The following is an 18,386-nucleotide window of genomic DNA, read 5'->3' on the forward strand; positions in this document are numbered from 1 at the left end:
CTGTCGGGCGTTTCTGCAGCTCAATGAATGAGAACAACTTGCTTTCTACAAGCTCTGACACCAGATCAGCCCAGAAGAGTCACCCCACCCGGCCCCGCCGTTTTGCCCTAAACCCTAAGAGGGGCCATGTATAGCACGTGATACCATAATTTATGCCTGAGGCTGCAAGACGTTGTACACATGATTTAATTGAACATAGAATACAGCACATTGAGATATAGTATGTACGTTCGATTAATGGAATTATCAAGATAGGTATATGCCACTTCCTGTACCTGGCAGTGTTGTAGTATGTAGGCCTGGTATCGTTTCATTGTTAGATTCTGGAGATGGGCCAATTAGAGGATCTTAATCCCCATTCGACAGCCTTTTGTACATCATCGGCGATGGTCTTGGGTACCCACGCAGGCTCCCCCCCGTTATAGACGCCTGTTCGTACAAGAATAGATTGCCAGTCACTACCATGGGCGCTGCGGTAGGAATTGGCGCCTCGGATGTCGGACTCGGGGTTGTCTCCAACCATGTACACCCTCTGTAACGGGCCCAGCTCGCGTGTGCCGAAGAAAGTAGATCGGTTTCGAAGCAGTTGGCGTTCGGCAAACTCATATGTGCCTTGGTATGGCTTTCCAATGATGGTCTTCTTCAGCTCGACCCCCTTGCTGGGTCCGCCAGTCACTGCAGCCCATGTCCCTTCCAATGCTTCGCGGAAGCCACCCTGACCGAGCCGGGGTAGATGGTAGGCAGCTGCCCAGAGCAGATCGGGGTTGGAGAAGTATAGATGTGGCTGCCCATCTTGTTGGTAGCCACGATTGGGGAGGTCAGCCCGGCCGTTCTTGTCCGAAAATGTCCCCATAACACCCTGCGACGATAGGAGTAGATCCAGAATCACTTGTGTATCGAGGGCCCAGTCTCTAGGGTCGTTAAAGACAAAGATCGCATCGATCTTCAGACCTCTTGTCGGATCGACTGGATCAACAGGGTTCGGAATTGGCCGGGCAAATGCCTTATAGTAGTCGCTGAACACTTTCGAGAATGGCCAGATAGAGGGATTGGCCATAAAGATGTCTCCCGGAGTGACAACATTCTTGAATCCATACCTATTCATTCATCAGAGATTTTGTATTGAAAGCGCCTCACAGCCTACAGAATCCAAAGCACCTACTGTTCTGCAACTTTTCGGCAACCATCCTCGTCACCGCCAGCCACCAGGACACGCTTGTTCCCCAGCGCGCGCGCTTCGTCAGGCCCGTTGACAAGCTCCGCAAACGGTGAATGACTCTGGATGATCACCGAGGGATCAAGCGGTACATTGAGTTTCTCACTTATCTCCGCCACCCTCTCCGTCTCGTGTTTTCCACCGCCGTTTGTCAGAAGAATGAACGGGATCCCCTCTTCCTTGAGCAGGGCCAATGACTCAGCCGCTCCAGGGATTGGTTTCGAGGAGCGCAGGAGAACACCGTCGATACTACCCGGTAGAAATCATCAGCAAGGCATCCCAGTAGCCAGAAAATTAAAGAGGATTCGAACGCACTCACTCAAAGGCAAAAGCAAAGTCAGGTATCCGGGGGGGATTACTGACCGTCTTGATGCCCCTTTGGCCCAGGGGAATCTCCCGATAAGACCGCGAGAGCACTCGCTGAAGCGATCCGACGGACCGCCAAAGCCCCTGAGGTCTCATTTCACGTGTGAAGCAGCGGAAACTCTTTCAACGGAGCCTTGGTTGATGATAGGTGTGGTTCCATGTTCTTGTACTGCCCTCGGTAGTCCGTACTTCTGCGGGGGACGTGTATAGTGTTCCCATTCAGGGAAAGCGCCATTATATCTCTTGGCATTCTGGTCTTTTTAGAGAGCCTTGAATAGCCATAACTAGAAGAGGGAGGCATGACGGAGTAAGTATTTGCTTCAGTCTACTTTTCTTCAAGGGCCTCTCTGGAAAGCATCGCAGCTTTGGAAAGTGATAATCTAGACGGTTGACCTTTGCGAAGAACTCAGTGTAGATTACAATCTGGTCACCTCAACACCTTGACAAGAGCAAGGAATATCCGTGATAATATCTTCTTACAAGAGAAGAAGCTCTTTGACTCATCCAAATGCCCACTAATAGACAAGAATAAAGGTACATCACAATACAATTTACAGGGAGGAAAAGCTGCAAGTAGAAAACACGCGGAATTCGCTCCGGAGACGTAACGGGCGCCCGCACTAACTCATCCAGGAAATGATATCATTTTCCCGAGGTCCCCCTCCAGCTGGCGGAGGAAAAAAACAAACAACCATCCGGTCAACGGGCCCCTACCATGACTGGCTCGAGGCCTGTCGTAAGAAATGAACACCGATCACCAGGTTCATCTCCCTACTGAGATTGTACTTGAGATTGTTCGCTTCGTTGCCGCCAACGACGATGAAGATCGTCAGGGTACTCTGTATGCCTGTTGCTTGATATCACGACAATGGTATTCTGCGGCCGTCGCCTTCTTATATGAAGATCCGCGGCTGGACGTCGGTCAGGCGTTCCAAAAATTTACAACGACCATCTGCCCTTCTATCAGTGCCCGACGGAGCAAGCTGAACTTGGGATGCCTGGTCCGCCGCCTGGACCTCGGCAGACTCGTCCACCACAGCTCCAACAGTCGGACTGCCCGGTTGCTGGGGAGGGTTAAGGAGAACCTCGAAGTCTTCATTGCTCCAAGAGTATCATTCTCGTGAGTTAACCGCTACGATGATGAGCGCCTGTCATGAGCAGTACTGAAAGTGCCCTCAAGAGTGGCTAGTATCCCCGCGTTGTCGAAATGCCTCAAACTACGCCATCTTGACCTTGCCCTCGTGGGCGATCCGATTCCCATCACCCTGCTTGAAAAGTCATTGCGCAATCTCCACCAACTCATTAGCCTGCGACTACCGCAGTTCACCTCCTTCACTGTTCCCGAGGAGACCCAGCTTCGACTGCCACCCCACCTCGAGCGGCTGCAGATCAGCGGCAGCTTCTCACAGTCCACAGTCTCGTTCTGCTCCTGGCCGAGCAGCCTCAAGAGCCTAACGCTGCTGAACTGCGTCGATCTCTCCGTGAGCTCGCTCGGAGCCATTCTGAGCACACCGTTACTCAGCGACACGCTGAAAAGTTTGACCATCTCATATGCGAACCGCGGCCTCCAGCCCGAATCTATCACCATGATCCCCGTCTTCTTACCCGGCCTGCTTCTTCTCAACGTTCCCGGTGACCTGGTCGAAGAGAGCTTCTTCGACCTGCTCAACACCCTCAGCCCCCCCGTCGCCCTGCAGACCCTTGAACTTGACCACCCCTGCAGCGACCCCAGCCTGAACTTCGAGGCCTCTTCACTCCTAACTGCGCTACATCGCGGCCTCTCCAATCTGCTCTCGATAGGATTCTCACAGACCTTTGTCACGGATCAGACCTTCCTTGAGCATGAAGACATTGACGATGTTCTACTGCAACGGACGACAGAGAATTCTTCGCTTCTGCCTGGTGTATACTACTTTTGATGACAAGGATGGCGGCAGTAGAAACCTAGCCCATACTCATTGTAAATAACTACCTAATTGGTCTAGGATACTACTATCTCTCAACTAATTATCTCTCAACTAAACATCTTCAACTTAATGCCTAATCTCATTGGAAGGACGTTTATCTAGCCCGACACCTGGATGGACGCAAAACAAATGCAAGTGCAAAATAATAATGGGATTATTTTCCTGAGACTCATCGCAGATGTATTCGCCAAGGATAAAAAAAAAGAAGGGGGAGGAAAAAAGAATAAGATATCAAATTTAGAGGGAAAAGAGAACATAGGAAGCAAAAAATCTACAAGACCTCAAGACACGGCCGCAACAACCGCTTCGGCGACTCCTTCCTCCTCCGCGCGGACAGTGACTTTTGTCGTGACGCCAGTTTTGCTGGAGAATGCCATCTTGACCAGGGCGGCGACCTTGCCCCCCGAGACCGTCTTGCCGAAGAGCTTCAGCGTGTGTGTGCTGTTGCTCATGGCGACGTCGCTGCCCTCTAGCGGTTGCAGCGAGAGGATCGCAATCAGTTGTTCCGTGGCGTCTAAAAAGTGAAAGTTAGTCAAGATTGAAAAAGAATATTGCCTGGAAGGAGGCGACATACCGGCAATGCTCTTCATGTTGCCCAGTTGCAGCGTCTCGCTGATTTCCTCGCCATTTGCCCCCGTCTGTTCCCAGACGTGGTCGAAGCTGCCGGCAAAGGTGGGAATCACGTAGTCGCTTCCCGTCAGCTCCAGATCCTCTACTTGGTACTCGTCCTCGTAGCCGCTTTCCTCGGGCTCGCCGGTCGTCGGGTCGATCTCCTTGCTAGTGAACTTGAGGTTGTTCGTGAACGAGGTGACCGAGACGCTGTTGTCCCCGGTAAGCTTTCTGAACGTGACATACACGATGCCCGGCTCGTTAGTCGCCAGTTTGGGCGCGGGGACTGTAAATTCTTCTTCCAGCAGATCCTCTTCGGCCGGGGTGGCGATCACGGTCACGTCTTCCAGGACAGTATCGGGCAAAGTGTTCTTGATGTCGTATTGCAGTACAATATGCTCCTTGAAGATGTGCTTGACCGCAGACACGACATACTCGGTCTCGCTCTCCGTAAGCTCCACCGGTGAAGAAGATTTGAGCAAGGTACCGTACTCCTTGAGCTCGGGGATACGCATGAGCTGCTCGGCGTACTTCTGAGTCGCCGCAGCGGAGGTAGCGGCCTCGGCAGCACCGCTGGGCTTGGCCTTCGACGGACCGGTAGACGGCGCCTTGAGCGTAGGCGTCGCTGTGGTAAGCTTCTTAGTCCTCTCCTCCGCCAGGGCCTGTTCTTGTGTGACCACGGGCACGGTGGAAACATCAAATGCAGCGGCAAAGGTCTGTTTGTCCGTTGACGTCACATACATGACTAGCTGGTGCTCAAAAGTAGACAGGGAGAACATCGAATCTGCGTAATCCTGTTTAGTACTATGCTTGGATTGAAAGATCCAGGGAGGGGGGGCATGATTGATACGAACCGTTCTTGAGAAACCGGCCAGCCATTTCATCCTCTTCACTCATCAACCGAAGATTGAGAGCAGCGCGATCGCGGACCTCATCGTCCGTATCATCCAGGCATCTCGTAAGCAGAACCTGGACACTAGACTTGACTTCAGGGTCCTTCTGGCCGACGCCGAACTTGGCCAGGGCGGTCACGGCGGCAGCACGAACAATCGCGTTCTCCAGGACCACTCGGTTATAAATGTAGCGGATATACTTGGTGGGATGAGCCGTCTTGGGGCCCTCCACACCGAGCAGGTGCAACACTCTGACGGAAAGCTTAGTGAACTCGCAGTCTTCAATGAACTCGCAAAGGTGGGCGAGAGCTATTGTTTAAAAAAGAAAAGGTCAGTAATGCGCACAGGCCGTCATTAAAAAGAATGCCTACCATCTTCTTTGCTATCCGGAACAAACTTGATCAAATCGAACATGCTCTCGACAACACTCCGCTTGAACTCGTAGCCTCCCTCATCTCTGAGGATGCCACTCAGGAACGAAAGCATGCCGGCCTGTTTGCTGGGGAACTTCAAACACAGGGTGCGAATAGCCTCGACGATTGTGATCTTGAACTCATCGGTAATATCGGCCATGAAGCCGGAGATCTGCTTCATCAAGCGGTCGACGCTGGCCTCGTTGCCGGTTTTCAGCAAAGTGGTGATGGCGAAAGTGGCGATGGAGCGGTTCGAGTTCGAAATCAACGACTCGATGTCTGGGTTGCAGACGTTCACGACGTGGGGCTTGAAGGAGGCAAAGTTGTGGAGGATACGGATGGCAGCGAACTTGGTGACTGAGCGGGGCGAGGAGAGGAAGAGCTGCAGGACGTGGACAGCCTGTGAGGCCTCGGCGTCGGTGACATCCCGCATGGCACAGATGGCCTTGGCCGCCTCGAAGTTGACCATCTCGTGTTTGTGTCGGAGCCAGACGTCCAGCATCTCCATCATCGGTTTCCGCAGAACAGGGTCCTCCTCTGCCAGCTTGGCAGACAACCGCACAAGCAATATGAGAGCGGCGGGGCTCTTTACCACACCGGCAGCGCCATACTGCTGCACCATCTTAACCAGGGCCATCCGGTCGTGGGAGCGCATCTGGTAGAGCAGACCAATCGCATGGTACTGGGTCATGAAATTCGATTGCGAAATGGCGTGGGTCTGTGAGCTGCCACCAAAACCAAGGAATCCGACAGATTGCTTCGAGGAGGATGCAGCCTCCTGTGTCTCGCTCTGCCAGCGGCGGACCACATCACGAGCGATCGGCAGAAGGTGGTAGGAGGACACGAGGGCTGCCGAGGAAACGGAGGGTGTCTTGTCGACGATTGCAGTCTTGATCAGACGTTCAATGCCTTGGACAGTGGAAGCCTAGAAGAGAGATAGTCATGAGAAATCAATCCAAGCAGAGGGATGAAGTACGACTTACGTCGATGATGCGGCAGAGAGCACGAATGGCGTTTGCGCGATAAAGGATATCACTCCCGACGGCGGTATCCTTCATGATGATACTGGTGGACATGATCACATCCTCCGCGGTATTGGCCAGCTCCTTCAAAATCAGATACACCATCTGGCGCAACGAGGGGTCCTTGTTCTGGAACAGCTTGGAGATGCCGAAGAAGAGCGTCGTGGCCTCGTTGGTCGGGAACTGCTCCCCCGTGAAGAGGAGGACGGCGATCTTGGTGAGCAGCGTGCGACATTTCCGCGGCGAGATAGGCGACGAATTGAACAGGCGAGCTGGAGAAAAAAAAGAAATAAAACGTCAGTTGAACACCGTCGGTTTCTACAAACGAGCAATGCAATGAATGTGTGGTGTAGACCAGGCGGCTGCGGCGTCCAGGGGAACGAATCTGAAATCATAACAGGTGTGCCGTACCATCTTGAAACACAGAGGTACGATCCAGCTTGATCATCGTCTGGTCGGCATCCTCGTCTTTCTTCATATAGCTCATTGTGGCGGTGGCAGCAGACTTGCTGAGACGTAAGGAGAGAAGTAGAGACCAGTGGTTACGGGTATGGTGGTGGTGGTAGTGGTGTCGTCGTTTCGGGCGGTGTGAATCGGTGACTTTAACGCGCCTTCATTATCTGGAATGGAAAGACACAATTCCTCGGAAGGCTAGAAATAGCAGGCCGTTCGTAGCAGGCGATTCACCAGGACATGCGCAGAGCGCCTTGTTGCTTGCTGCGTTCAATGTTGACCGCGAGGATCTCCAGGTGTCCTTACTCTTAGTCCTTGAGGCTTACCTGCGAGATTGTGTGGACCGCACCAGCCACAGTGGCGGTCCACACAAACATTGCAAACACGCTTCATCCCACTTATGAGGTACCTCCATTGTATAAGGTACTACTACTGCCTGCTGCGACATCTTTCCCCTAATCCACGTCCAAATCATCTCGACTATACTCTGACGATGGAGGTCCAGGTAGACCCAAACGAAGACACCGAGTGGTACGCAGATGATACACCCATTATCGACCTTCGCTGTTCGATTGTACTCCAGTAAAGCTGACGCATGCCCACAGGAACGACATCCTCCGCAAGCATGGGATCATCCCCGAGAAAGCACCCGACCCGGAACCGATCATTCAGGAGGCGATCATCGAGGCGCAGCGGAGGGCGCACGAGAACCGACTAGAAGATAAGGATTTGGACGAGCTGGCAGCACTAGAGGATGAGGAGGATGATGAGTTTCTCGAGCAATATCGGTACAACCCTACACACACACACACACACACACACGTATATAATATATATATATAATACATTTCTAACTATCTATCAGGAAAAAACGAATGGCAGAGATCTCCAGCCTTCAACAATCAAGCATATACAACCAAGTCTACCCGATCCAGAAAGTGGACTATGCGCGCGAGGTGACCGAGGCGTCGGACAAGAGCTTCGTGCTCGTGAACCTGACCTCGTCGGCGGGCGGGAACGTCGAGTCGCGCGTGTTGACCGCGCTGTGGCGCCAGCTCGCCGCCACGTTCGGGGACATCAAGTTCTGCGAGATCCGCGCCGACATGTGCATCGAGGGGTATCCCGAGCGCAACACGCCGACCATCCTTGTGTACCGGCATGGCGAGATCAGAAGGCAGATTGTCACCCTGAGAGAGATGAATGGAGTCCGTACGAGTTTGCAGGGTGAGTTCTTCTTCTTCTTCTTCTTCTTCTTCCTCCTTGCTGTTCATTCTAATCGTTTAGACCTTGAGAAAATGCTGGTCGATCTGGGCGCCCTCAAGGAAAACGACATGCGGCTGAAGAAACGCTCCGCGTCGATGGACGAGGGCGATACCAAGCCCGAGAAATTCGAGGACTACGATGATGATTGGGACTGATCATGACATTCACGAGTTTATTTTCAAGGTTGTATTTCTGCGTACATATTTGTATCAAAAACATATTTTCAATTGATTCAATGATCAGTTTAGAGAAGTAGTGGTTACTACTAGTTTATAAAGCACAATCAATCGGAAGGACATATACAGTCAAGATATATACTAATTCTAAACACCAGATTCAAGACCTCCCATGCTCCCAGTGGATCTTCATTCACCATCGCTCGAATAAACAGCAAAAAGGGGTTTTGGATTTGTTTAGAAAGAAAAAGGCGGGGGAGCTTAAAGACAACACGTGGGATGTCCAAGTCGGATATCTCGAACAAAAAAAAAAAGATTCAAAACAAACCTCGGCGCCAGGTAAACTCCGCGACTAAAGGGATTCATTCTCTTGTTTTCATCTGCTCATGGGATCATATCAACTCATCGCTCCCGCCTAGGGCACACTCCTCGATCAGCTGACGGAGCTGGCTCTCCTTGAAGGCAGGACCCTGCCCGTCGCAGCGGGCTGTGTTTCGTAGTCGCTCACAGAGAGCCCCGATGTCGACCAGCCCGCGCCGGAACAGGTCGTGGGCCTGGATGAGGTTCCAGGTGGCGCCGACGTCGAGTAACTTCTCGCCCGTGGCCTCGCAGACGGTGATCTTGTGCGGCCGGTTCCCCGTGCTGCCGTCCAACATGAGGGTGGTACAGAAGGTGGCCGGGGTGAACTGGATGGGATCGGTGGAGGAGGCGGAGTCAACAAGCGAGCCAGAGATGGGAGGGGAGGAGGAGGAGGAGGAATCAGAGGCGTTGCTGGTGGTGGTGGTGGTGGCTCGCAGGATCTCGTTCTCGGTGGCGAAGCGGGCAAGCTCGCGCTTCAGACGCTCATTGTCTGCCTGAAGCGAGTTGGACACCTGCTCGAGGTTGCTGACCTTTTGCTCAAGCTCACGCACGTGTCGTTCCTTTCTTTCTCGGAAGGCTCGCTGACTGTAGAAAAAAAGAAACACAAGCAGCCGACGTCAGTCATTACAGTGCGACGATGTCGAGGGGGGGGGAAGCGAAAAAGAGGGTCACTTACGCCGCTCTGTTCTGCGCCTTACGCCTGTTCTGTGCCGGCGTCAGGATCTCCTTCTCCTCACTGCTGCTGCGGGTCAGCATGCGTTCGCCGAATCCGTCTTCCCCGCTCTCCATCGGGGCGGGGGGTTGGGTGATCGTGCGGAGAAGCTCGTGGCGGGAGTTGGCAGCGGTGGACTCGCCGGGAGGACTGGAGAAAATCTGTTTCGAGAACGATCCGGAGGGAGAGTGCGGTGGGACGAAGCCTGTCGGCGGCCCGAGGCGTACCGAATTATATGCGTAATTGTCCTGGAAATTGTTGGCCTTTCCATTAGCAACAAAAATTTCCGAAACCCAATGCAGCAAGGAAATTAAAGATGAAGAATAGAGAGAAAAAGGGAACGATGGAATCTTGGAATAGCTTTGAAAGGAAGGGAGAAAAACAATACCATCGAAAAGGTCTCCTGAAAGTCGTCTGCCGAACCGTTGCGACCCGCGGTCGACAGCCCGTACAGCGAGAACGGCTGAGGTGGAGGGTGTGGGTAGTAGGAGTAGTCCATCCTTTGCAGTTCAGAGCAAAGGAAGGCTCAACGGATTAGAGAAAAAAGGAGAGAAAAAAAGAAAAACGAAAAAAAAGAAGTCGAATGGAGATGTGCCTGAGCCTGTGGAATATTTATGTCTTTGAATAGGGAGAGAAGAGAGAAAGCAGAGGCAGAGGCAGAGGAGGAGAGAGGAGAGAGGGGAGGAACTGCGGAGAGGGAAGAGGGGGTGGGCGGCGGCGGCGGTGCTGGTCGTGGTGATAGGCGATCTATCTATGGCGACTGGTACCGTTTGAATGGTACCTCCAGCCGGAGCATTTTTCCTTGTCTTTATGGACTGTCCTGGCGAGTCGCGACAGGCCCCAGGGTGTGTTGTGAGTCGCCGAGAGGTCTCCTGCTGGCTGAGACCTGCCCTCTCTGGACCGCGCCGAGCAGGGCTGCAGAGCGAGGGTTCTGGTCAAATGGGAGAGACCGATTCCAGCACCTCGCTAAGGAAGCGCAATTTAAGTGATCCTTTGACCAGCCTTACGCATACGCACGCTCGTATGAACCAGGCAGGCATCATTCGACAAGTTTTGGGGGCCGATTCTGGGACAACCGACCGGAGTAGAAGAAGATCGTGACACTCCCACGGGCCCGAGAGAAGGGTTTCAGTTTTTTAGCCGGTGCGCCTTTAAATTTTAAGTCAAGCCAGGAGGGGAGTCAGAGCTAGGACGGCGCTGTTGGTGACTTCGAGTGCGTCCTTCTGGCGTCTTCACAGAGTACGAGTACGAGGCGTGTTGGTTGTGTTGGTTGCAATGACTGGTCTCTGTCTTTTTTTGGCCGCTGGCCATCCTTATCAGAAACGTTCAAGTCAGCATTCAGAGCTCGAAACTAACTGGTTAGTACGGAGAACGGCAGTAGTAGTTACCTGGTACCTAGTTGCTTACTGTGGTGGTAGCTAACGCGGAGTCACGGCATGGGGGTTGGTTTGATAGTAAACAAAGCAGCAAAAATTAACTCGGCGTTGTCGATAGCCCTCATAAACTTCAGCGGAGCATGGATCCCAGTCAAGAGCTTCATTGATGTCTTCTCCTCGAGTTCCTCGTCTGGGCTGAGGTACAATTCCGGGACAGAGAGGGTAGCAGAAGAGAGAAAGTACTGAGTAGCTAGTAGTCAGGTACCGTAATAGTACCTTATATGTACAGCTACCATTCATTCTCATGAGAGATATATAGTGAATAGGCAACCACATTATCTATAAAACTGCTACCAAATCATAGAATACTACATCACTTGTATATACCTGAGATAAAAGTTATTCTGTAGCCTGCTGTTAACCAGGATCATAGCCAAAGTACTCCATATAGTGCATGAGATATTGTTCAAGACTTGTCCTCGAGTACCTGGAAGTACCAGGTAACTACTAGTTAACTAATGTAGTACTACTAGTTACTACCTAAAAAAAGCTTCAAAATCCAGGAACAGTCACTGGCTGAGCTAACCATCTATTAAAGTTTCTAATATCTCTCTCGATACCACCGTACCTAAGGTAGCTACGTTAGCTAGTTATGCATACTACTCAACTAGTATTGTACAGAGCAACTAGCTGTGTAAAATTGACTATTGTCACAGGAATATATGACCATATAAGGCCCTAATTAATGTCTGGACATTTTTAGTGGCTCAGCGGTCTAGTGGCCCCCTAGATTTTGTCAAAACTATTTTATAGTAAGTAGTTACTCTGTACTTTTTACCTGCAGAGTAATTACCTACTAGCCATCTATATAAATTCTCAGGAAATTGACAATATCTTCATTTTTACTCCGTATGTAGTAGTTCATCCGGGATATACGGTACCGAGAGTACTCCGTCGGAAGTTACCTAGTAAGCATTTGAGCTACAAATAGCGTATTAAGTTATTCTGTACCTTCCAATACGGAGTACTTTACCTAGGTAACTTACCTATGCACGGAGTACATCCGGAGTACGGAGTACGTACGGAGTACTCTATTATTAGGTACCCAAGGTACTCTATGCAATTAGTTACTAGAATTTATACTAGATAATAAGTAACTAACTACTCTGTAACTAACATGAACTGCCAAGCCGATACCCCACCATAACTATTGTACCAGTTTCTAGATAAGGCAACCCAAACGGTCAATTAAGGTTGGTATACTAGCCCATCTAAGATGACAGCTGGCTAGTGCACTATGAATACCTAGATCCCATATTAATGTATTAATTAAACAACTACGAGGAGACGAGCTAGTGCAGCCTCTTCTCTACTGAATACCCCTCTTCAGACACAGTCATGTACCTGTCGACCAATGAGTTCATCTATTCGAGGGGATGCGCCAGCTCGCCGATCAGGATGGGCGCCACGTTGGTTATGCGAGGATAAAGCGGCTGGCGAGGAATATGGTCACTGCTGATTAGCGCGTCCCTTAACCCCTTCCACCTCAGGGATTTGGAGGCTTACAGCGCGGCACAGAAGAGCAAAATACACCCCTGCATGGTTGAGTGGCTGTCGCAAAATAAAGGAAGAAGACAAAACTCTCCACCTTGGAAAATACTAACTCAAGCCTCTGAGGCGGAATCCTCGGTTACTGCAGATAGTGTGTTCTCGACCTGTCTGGTCTTGGAAGGAGAAGGGCCAACGGAGGCGGTAGTCACAGACTGTTCGACGTCATCATCCTCCCTTTCCCCCACAGAGGAGTTAGACTGGCTCAATTGGGGGTCATGTTGCCATTTGGGCGTGGATGAAAACATCTCTGAGATGGATTCATGTAGGGCGCGGCTGTGAAAGGTGTCAAGTGCTGGGGCAGCACCCTCAACATCATCGTTGAAGTTGTTCCTGTTGTACTCATCGGCGGCTGCAGACATCGACACGATGCGCGTCAGAAACCATTGCATCTCCAGTAAGGCAAAGCTCGGCAGGGGGTGGGTCTCGGGGTTGTGAGTAGTAAGCACAAGGATGTCGCCCGTTCGTAGTAGCCGGTTGAAGATGCGAGAGTAGAGAACGAAGGAACCTGAACCTTCAAGATCGCGAGACTGGCCAGGTGGGGAGAGTAGATCAATGGCATCGAACTTGGTATGCGTTTGTACTGGCTGCCAGTGGAGCTCTACAGACAAAGATCTTCTATCCGCGGCCTCTTGAAGAGGCCGCAAGGCGAATAGTCCTTTGGTCCACGCGGTGTGTGCCGATGCAGTAAGGCAGATCTGATTGAAAACCCCATCCATCGCCCGATCTGGTTGTAGTGCATCCCGAAAGATGGCCGAATGCCATTTGTCAAGACGATTTTGGTCGAAGAAGATGCGCAGCAAGTGCCAGAAGGGTGGAATGCATGCGGCAAGGTTGGATCGTTGTTGTGGTTGGAGGAGACTGACGGGGTAAATATGAGCTACTTCCGTCACGCAGCCCATCTTGGTGAGTATGCAGAGAGTATCATCACGCTCCATGACCAAGTTCTTCAAGGCCTGGGATCTTCTACTAGGAGCGCGATCGGGAGTCCCAAATGGGCGATTTGGGGTGGCTGGGCTTGCTGGGCTGGATGTTCCCAAATTTCTTTCTCCTGGGCTCTTTTGCATCCAATGGAGAGGGATGGCGAGAGCAGTTGATTGCAGAACATTGATGAAAATCGGTCCGCTGCAGGTGTTTGCTATCATTTTTCGCAGGCAGTTGAGATCGCAAACCTGCAAGCAGGCCCAGAAAGGCACGGACACGTTCTCGGTGCCCATGGCTTGTTTGAGCTGCTGAAGGAGTTCCTGTCTTTCTGTGGACTGTATGTTGTAGATCTCGTCCTGATCTTGAATACTGATAGGCTGGGCCGACATCTTGCAATTACTACCTCTAGGTAGGTAGGTCCTGTACTCCGTAATCGACAAAATAAATACAGAGAGGCGACAAGAACACCAGGCGAACACCAGCAGAGGCAGGGGCAGGAATACAAATCAGAGGAATTTGTTGTGGCGGAAGAGAGAAAAAAAACTGTTTAGGAAATTTCGCTTAGCCTGCTGCTGCTGTTGCCTGGAGATATTCTGTCATATTTACAACTTTGTCCCAAGTTTGGAACCTCCATACAATTTGTATGGAAAACCCAAAGTTGATCTAAATCACTTTTTGATGCCAAGGGCGGCCCTACTAAAATCCCACTAATCCATATTAGGAATAGACTCAGCTCTTAGCCCTGTAACCACCTCATACCAACTACATACTCGTACAATTTTGTCCAGTTTCCGGCTCGGTCAGTTCCTTCTCAAGAGTCTGGAAGCGCTAGAGGACGACTCAGAAGCATCCGAGCAAACAATTCCACCGGTGCAGTTGACTTCTTTTCAAAGCCATAAAGCTTTGATTGTTGGATTATGAGTTGCTTTCCATCCATATAGGCATAGAAGAGCCGTCCATGTTGAGGGCCCACATAAGAAAGCATCAGGACTGGAAAGTGCTCTTCATCTGGAAATGCCAACTCAAAGTCACTGGCCATACTAGGATCATTAGAAAGAGCTTCCTGGACTTGCTCATCATCCACCTTTGGCTGATTGACACGACTTTTTAAACCTGAAAGCAGGGCACCCATCTCTCCAAAGAGAATAGAATCCTCTTTGCCAACAAGCGGTTGGAAGGTCTGAAGGGTCACCTGTGAAAAGGTATATTGATTGTCTTGCCTTTCAGGCTCCAGGCTTGGATAGGTGTCCCAGTAGATTGATGGGATCCAATAGTATCCAAAAAAGCTTGATTCTAGTAGGAAGGGGTTTGGGTGGCTAAAAATAACCTGTATTAATAGATGCTTAATTAAGACGGAGCCTTAGATAATTACTACTAACCTGATTTCCTCCAGCTTTACAATATCTAGAAGTGATGTGGTACCAGCTGGTAAACCTGGCCTGAAGCGAGTTGCCCACTCAGACACAAAGCTGCAGGCTCCCCTTGTGCGTTCATCTATCCTCAATTTTAAAGTAGAAGGAATATCTGGGTTATATTCAAAAAAATAGCCGTCCTTAAATCCTTGAGGGTCCAGAGGGTAGCGGTTGAGAATCTCCTGAGGCAGAGGATAGAAGAGAAAGGGAGGGTCTTGGTCCAGACAAGCAGCCTCAGAGTTTAGGCTCTCAAAGTCATATTGAGTATCATGATGGATATTGAGTCTTCTCAGATCGCCAAAGTGGCCATCCTGGTCCACCAATTTAAGGCCATTCTTCCCACATAGTTTCTCACACAGGAAGGTAACTTGTTCGCGTGCGTCTTGGTTGAGGCGAGACATTTTCAAAAGGCTCCTGATTAGTGAGATTTTCTTCAGCAAAGGGTATTAAAGAAAGGAGAAAGAGTCAGACGATAGAAGTAGCTTCTGAGGTTCCGGTACACGTGAGTGTGGCCATCAGAGTGACGGTTTGCAGGCCTGAGGCCACAAGCTTCTCCGTTGGTCGACATCAAGTACCCATTGGTCGAAAAGGGACAATTCCAGGCCTTGTCCAAAGTTCTGAGCCTCTCTCTCGTTGACTGTCCTTACTATATTACTTTCTTAGAATCTCACCGATGGGCAGAAACTTGCCGCTACTAGTAGGTAGCTTGCTTGTTGATTTCCTTTTGCCTAAAGTAATAATAGTAATCTTGATTTGGACTCCCCTGGGACCCTGCACTCCTATGAGCCTATCTTGGAAGATCAAGTAGGTGCAAAAAAATCCACCACTTTCATCTCTATCTACAGACCATAAGCTATCATGATGTAAGCCCACATCCTTCTGGACCGAGGTTTCAACGTTCTGCAGCTCTCCCTGTTGCACATTAAGAGCTTTATAAAGTCTTCCTCACGCCAAATATGACCATGGCTCCTGAGTCTAACTGCTGCTGCTGGACCCCACAAAGGAGGACTTTGACGGCCTCCTTTGGGAGAGATACACGGCACCAAACACCGCACAAATTTAAGGCTATGACGGATGGTCAGCTCGAAACTAAGGATACCGAAGAGACCAAAATCCTAGTCGAATGCAAAAGAGATTTACGGCGTGGAGGATCTATCCAGGTCGGAATGTAAGAGACTGCACAGATGGTAGCTTGGGTTCAGCAACATCCTGATAGCACTAATACTCTGAAAAGAATTGTTCTGTCTGAAGATGATACTGAGCTTTATCTGTCGGTTTTTGACTATGACCACAGATGGGAGGGATATATCAATGGCCATCAAACAGCAAGCACTGCAGGGGGTGTAAGAATGAAGCTATTTGGCCCTTGGATGGCTCAAGTCCCAGATGAGATACAAGAGTTCGGAGTGATAGTTCTTGCAATCGCTCTTCTTTATTGACTTGCTACAAATCCTGCTGATACTCGGGTGAGCCATTTATGCTGAAAGGCTGACTATGTATGCTACAAGACATAGGTCAAGCTGAAATAATGCTGATTCTGACTCCCTCTTGAGATCATTGGGGGTTTCCTCGAACGCTACGGTACGAGGTTTAAATCCTGCTTAACGGCAGGTGCCTGGTCTCGGCCAGGCCTCCAGCGACGAGCTCGCACCTCACCGTGGTGTTGGAGTCTATTAGCCATATCTTATGGTGAAGCTAAGATGAGCTCAATCTTTGTAACTTCTAATAGTGAAAATGATCTTGATACTACTGTCCTAGTTGTAAGTAAACCAGTTACCTAGATAATGGCACATAGTAACACTGCCGCTGCCTGGAGGTATTCACAGTCATGTTTCCAACCAACCTTTTTGTTCCAAGTTTGGAATCTCCATACAATTTGTTATGGGAAACCCAAAGTTGATCGAAATCACTTCACTTGGATGCCACCGGCGGCCCCATTCAATCCCACTTGGCCATATTGAAAATAGACACAAATCCCACTCCATCCAGAGCCTTCTGTCCCGTTTCCGGCCCGGCCAGTCTCTTGCGGCCTGGCTCGATGGGACTCTCAGGGCTGTAGCTCAAGTGCATAATCCGGACATGTTCATCTCTGCGCAATGTCTGCAATGTCTCGATGTATTCATACTGTACACTACTACAAGGAAACCCAGGAACCATTACTTAATACATATGCTAATTACTACCTAGGTACTAGTTAAGTTCTCATCCTAGATTTAGCATCGTCGCGCGGAGTCGCGGCATAAGCAGTGAACCACTACTACATACCTACTACATACAGCAGCACTGCGGCCTGTGGAATACTACGTATACCCCAGCTAGCGCTGGCTTCTTACCTACCCCTCTTTAGACGTCAGGTTGAGGTACTTGGACTCCTGATCAATGATCATATGATCCAGGTCACGAGAACTAGACTATAATTAGATAATCTACCTGGGGACCTACCTACATACCGACCTAGGTACATGTACATAGCCACAAGCAAGGATGTAGTCAGCTGTACAGGTACACCGTAGAGTCTAGACTAGCGCCTGATCTTCTCTCTATCGCCGAGAGAATGTGCAGACTACAGGAGGTTCCACCGGAATACCACAGCACCACTACGTAGCTAATGACCGCTAGAGACAATAACATCAATTGCAAGGGACAATGAAAGTATGCAAATTAGGTCATGAAGTTTGAAATCGACGCAATACCACCCCGGAAGCGACCCTACCCATTGTCCTTCGCCAATTACCAAAACCGAAGACATGTAGGACCCGTGCTTCTTTCCTGCCCCTTCACTTGACTTGGAGACCATCACAGAATTGGAGACACGCACATGCATATCCCCCTCTCTGCTCCAAAGGTATAGGCATGAGAAAAAAGATCCACCAGACATCGCCCCCGGATGATGACCTCTCCACCGTTGGCCACGCACCCCAACGCCTCCTGCGTCGATTTGAAATACATAAAAAAAAGAAGAAGAAAAAAAAGAAAGGCTCACTCAGAAAGCATTGCAACGAATGACATGTGGAAAGAGAGGGGGAGGGGGAGAGGGTAAAAGGAGGGGGAAGAATGTAGCATCAATGCAAAAAAAAAGAGGCAAACATGCATAAACATCAAAGCATCAGAAAAATAAAGCCCAATGGTCCCCAGCCAGTAGCCATCACATTAAGTTGAATTGGTAAGATGTGATGATTGGCCACACAATAAGGCTGGTAATTCCATGCACATCTCCTTGCCTCTTCACCCGGGGTCGGCATCGATGGGAAAAAATGGGAGTAGTTTTTTTTTTCGGAAATCGAGATATGATAAACTGAAACCACAGGGTGAAAAGTGATCATCAACCGTCTCGAAGTAGGCGCCTTGTCACAAGGTGATTTTATCTGTCGCATCGCAAGCTTGAGGAGAGAGCGTTCTGACCGGACGGAGACAAAAATCATCCTCTCCAGAGGCTTAATATGGCGAGGCGAAGAAAAAAATCAATGTTTTCGAAAAACGTGTGAGATCGGGGAAGAAAAAAACAGATTCGAGGAGATTGTGTCAAGGAGATCCAGAGGAGGGGGGAGATAGAGATAGAGAGAAGTCCGGATAAGAGTCTCCTTTTCTTTCCTTTCTTTCTTTCCTTTTCTTTTTT

The 18,386-nt window shown here is 50.1% G+C and overlaps 8 protein-coding genes across 8 annotated transcripts; 3 read left to right on the forward strand and 5 right to left on the reverse strand.

The window, feature by feature from the left end:
* Positions 1–205: 205 nt before the first annotated feature.
* On the reverse strand, positions 206–1,717 carry ASPZODRAFT_156255 (hypothetical protein). The gene is made up of 3 exons (XM_022726257.1): positions 1,536–1,717; positions 1,163–1,465; positions 206–1,097 (listed from the first exon to the last, which is right to left on the reverse strand). The coding sequence occupies exons 1-3, from the start codon at positions 1,676–1,678 to the stop codon at positions 317–319; spliced, it is 1,227 nt and encodes a 408-aa protein (XP_022585860.1). The 5' UTR covers positions 1,679–1,717; the 3' UTR covers positions 206–316.
* Positions 1,718–2,325: 608 nt separating this feature from the next.
* Positions 2,326–3,501, forward strand: ASPZODRAFT_55894 (hypothetical protein; the record flags this gene model as incomplete). Its single annotated transcript, XM_022728573.1, has 2 exons — positions 2,326–2,702; positions 2,763–3,501. The coding sequence occupies 2 exons, from the start codon at positions 2,326–2,328 to the stop codon at positions 3,499–3,501; spliced, it is 1,116 nt and encodes a 371-aa protein (XP_022585861.1).
* A 329-nt stretch (positions 3,502–3,830) lies between these two features.
* On the reverse strand, positions 3,831–6,973 carry ASPZODRAFT_12186 (hypothetical protein; the record flags this gene model as incomplete). Its single annotated transcript, XM_022721305.1, has 6 exons — positions 3,831–4,063; positions 4,124–4,942; positions 5,013–5,360; positions 5,423–6,389; positions 6,448–6,758; positions 6,898–6,973. 6 exons carry the CDS (start codon positions 6,971–6,973, stop codon positions 3,831–3,833), a joined length of 2,754 nt encoding a protein of 917 aa, XP_022585862.1.
* Positions 6,974–7,432: 459 nt separating this feature from the next.
* Positions 7,433–8,357, forward strand: ASPZODRAFT_55614 (hypothetical protein; the record flags this gene model as incomplete). The annotated part of the gene is made up of 4 exons (XM_022728552.1): positions 7,433–7,470; positions 7,545–7,727; positions 7,805–8,163; positions 8,224–8,357. The coding sequence occupies 4 exons, from the start codon at positions 7,433–7,435 to the stop codon at positions 8,355–8,357; spliced, it is 714 nt and encodes a 237-aa protein (XP_022585863.1).
* A 413-nt stretch (positions 8,358–8,770) lies between these two features.
* Positions 8,771–9,949, reverse strand: ASPZODRAFT_12188 (hypothetical protein; the record flags this gene model as incomplete). The annotated part of the gene is made up of 3 exons (XM_022721306.1): positions 8,771–9,323; positions 9,415–9,713; positions 9,839–9,949. The coding sequence occupies 3 exons, from the start codon at positions 9,947–9,949 to the stop codon at positions 8,771–8,773; spliced, it is 963 nt and encodes a 320-aa protein (XP_022585864.1).
* On the forward strand, positions 9,572–10,599 carry ASPZODRAFT_369539 (hypothetical protein). The gene is made up of 2 exons (XM_022728283.1): positions 9,572–9,625; positions 9,912–10,599. Exon 2 carries the CDS (start codon positions 10,065–10,067, stop codon positions 10,437–10,439), a length of 375 nt encoding a protein of 124 aa, XP_022585865.1. The 5' UTR covers positions 9,572–9,625; positions 9,912–10,064; the 3' UTR covers positions 10,440–10,599.
* Positions 10,600–12,010: 1,411 nt separating this feature from the next.
* On the reverse strand, positions 12,011–13,983 carry ASPZODRAFT_163205 (hypothetical protein). Its single transcript, XM_022726614.1, has 2 exons — positions 12,393–13,983; positions 12,011–12,338 (listed from the first exon to the last, which is right to left on the reverse strand). The coding sequence occupies exon 1, from the start codon at positions 13,745–13,747 to the stop codon at positions 12,491–12,493; it is 1,257 nt and encodes a 418-aa protein (XP_022585866.1). The 5' UTR covers positions 13,748–13,983; the 3' UTR covers positions 12,011–12,338; positions 12,393–12,490.
* A 172-nt stretch (positions 13,984–14,155) lies between these two features.
* Positions 14,156–15,171, reverse strand: ASPZODRAFT_163206 (hypothetical protein; the record flags this gene model as incomplete). The annotated part of the gene is made up of 2 exons (XM_022726615.1): positions 14,156–14,674; positions 14,738–15,171. The coding sequence occupies 2 exons, from the start codon at positions 15,169–15,171 to the stop codon at positions 14,170–14,172; spliced, it is 939 nt and encodes a 312-aa protein (XP_022585867.1). The 3' UTR covers positions 14,156–14,169.
* Positions 15,172–18,386: the final 3,215 nt, after the last annotated feature.

Source organism: Penicilliopsis zonata (genome assembly GCF_001890105.1).
Source record: "Penicilliopsis zonata CBS 506.65 unplaced genomic scaffold ASPZOscaffold_1, whole genome shotgun sequence".
Taxonomy (NCBI): Eukaryota; Fungi; Ascomycota; class Eurotiomycetes; order Eurotiales; family Aspergillaceae; genus Penicilliopsis; species Penicilliopsis zonata.

Coding starts and splice junctions, on each gene's coding strand:
- ASPZODRAFT_156255 (XM_022726257.1), bottom strand. CDS start 1,678: ATGAGACCTCAGGGGCTTTGGCGGTCCGTCGGATCGCTTCAGCGAGTG. Junction 1,466..1,535: donor GACTTTGCTTTTGCCTTTGA/GTGAGTGCGTTC, acceptor TCTACCGGGTAG/TATCGACGGTGTTCTCCTGC. Junction 1,098..1,162: donor TGCCGAAAAGTTGCAGAACA/GTAGGTGCTTTG, acceptor ATGAATGAATAG/GTATGGATTCAAGAATGTTG.
- ASPZODRAFT_369539 (XM_022728283.1), top strand. CDS start 10,065: ATGTCTTTGAATAGGGAGAGAAGAGAGAAAGCAGAGGCAGAGGCAGAG.
- ASPZODRAFT_163205 (XM_022726614.1), bottom strand. CDS start 13,747: ATGTCGGCCCAGCCTATCAGTATTCAAGATCAGGACGAGATCTACAAC.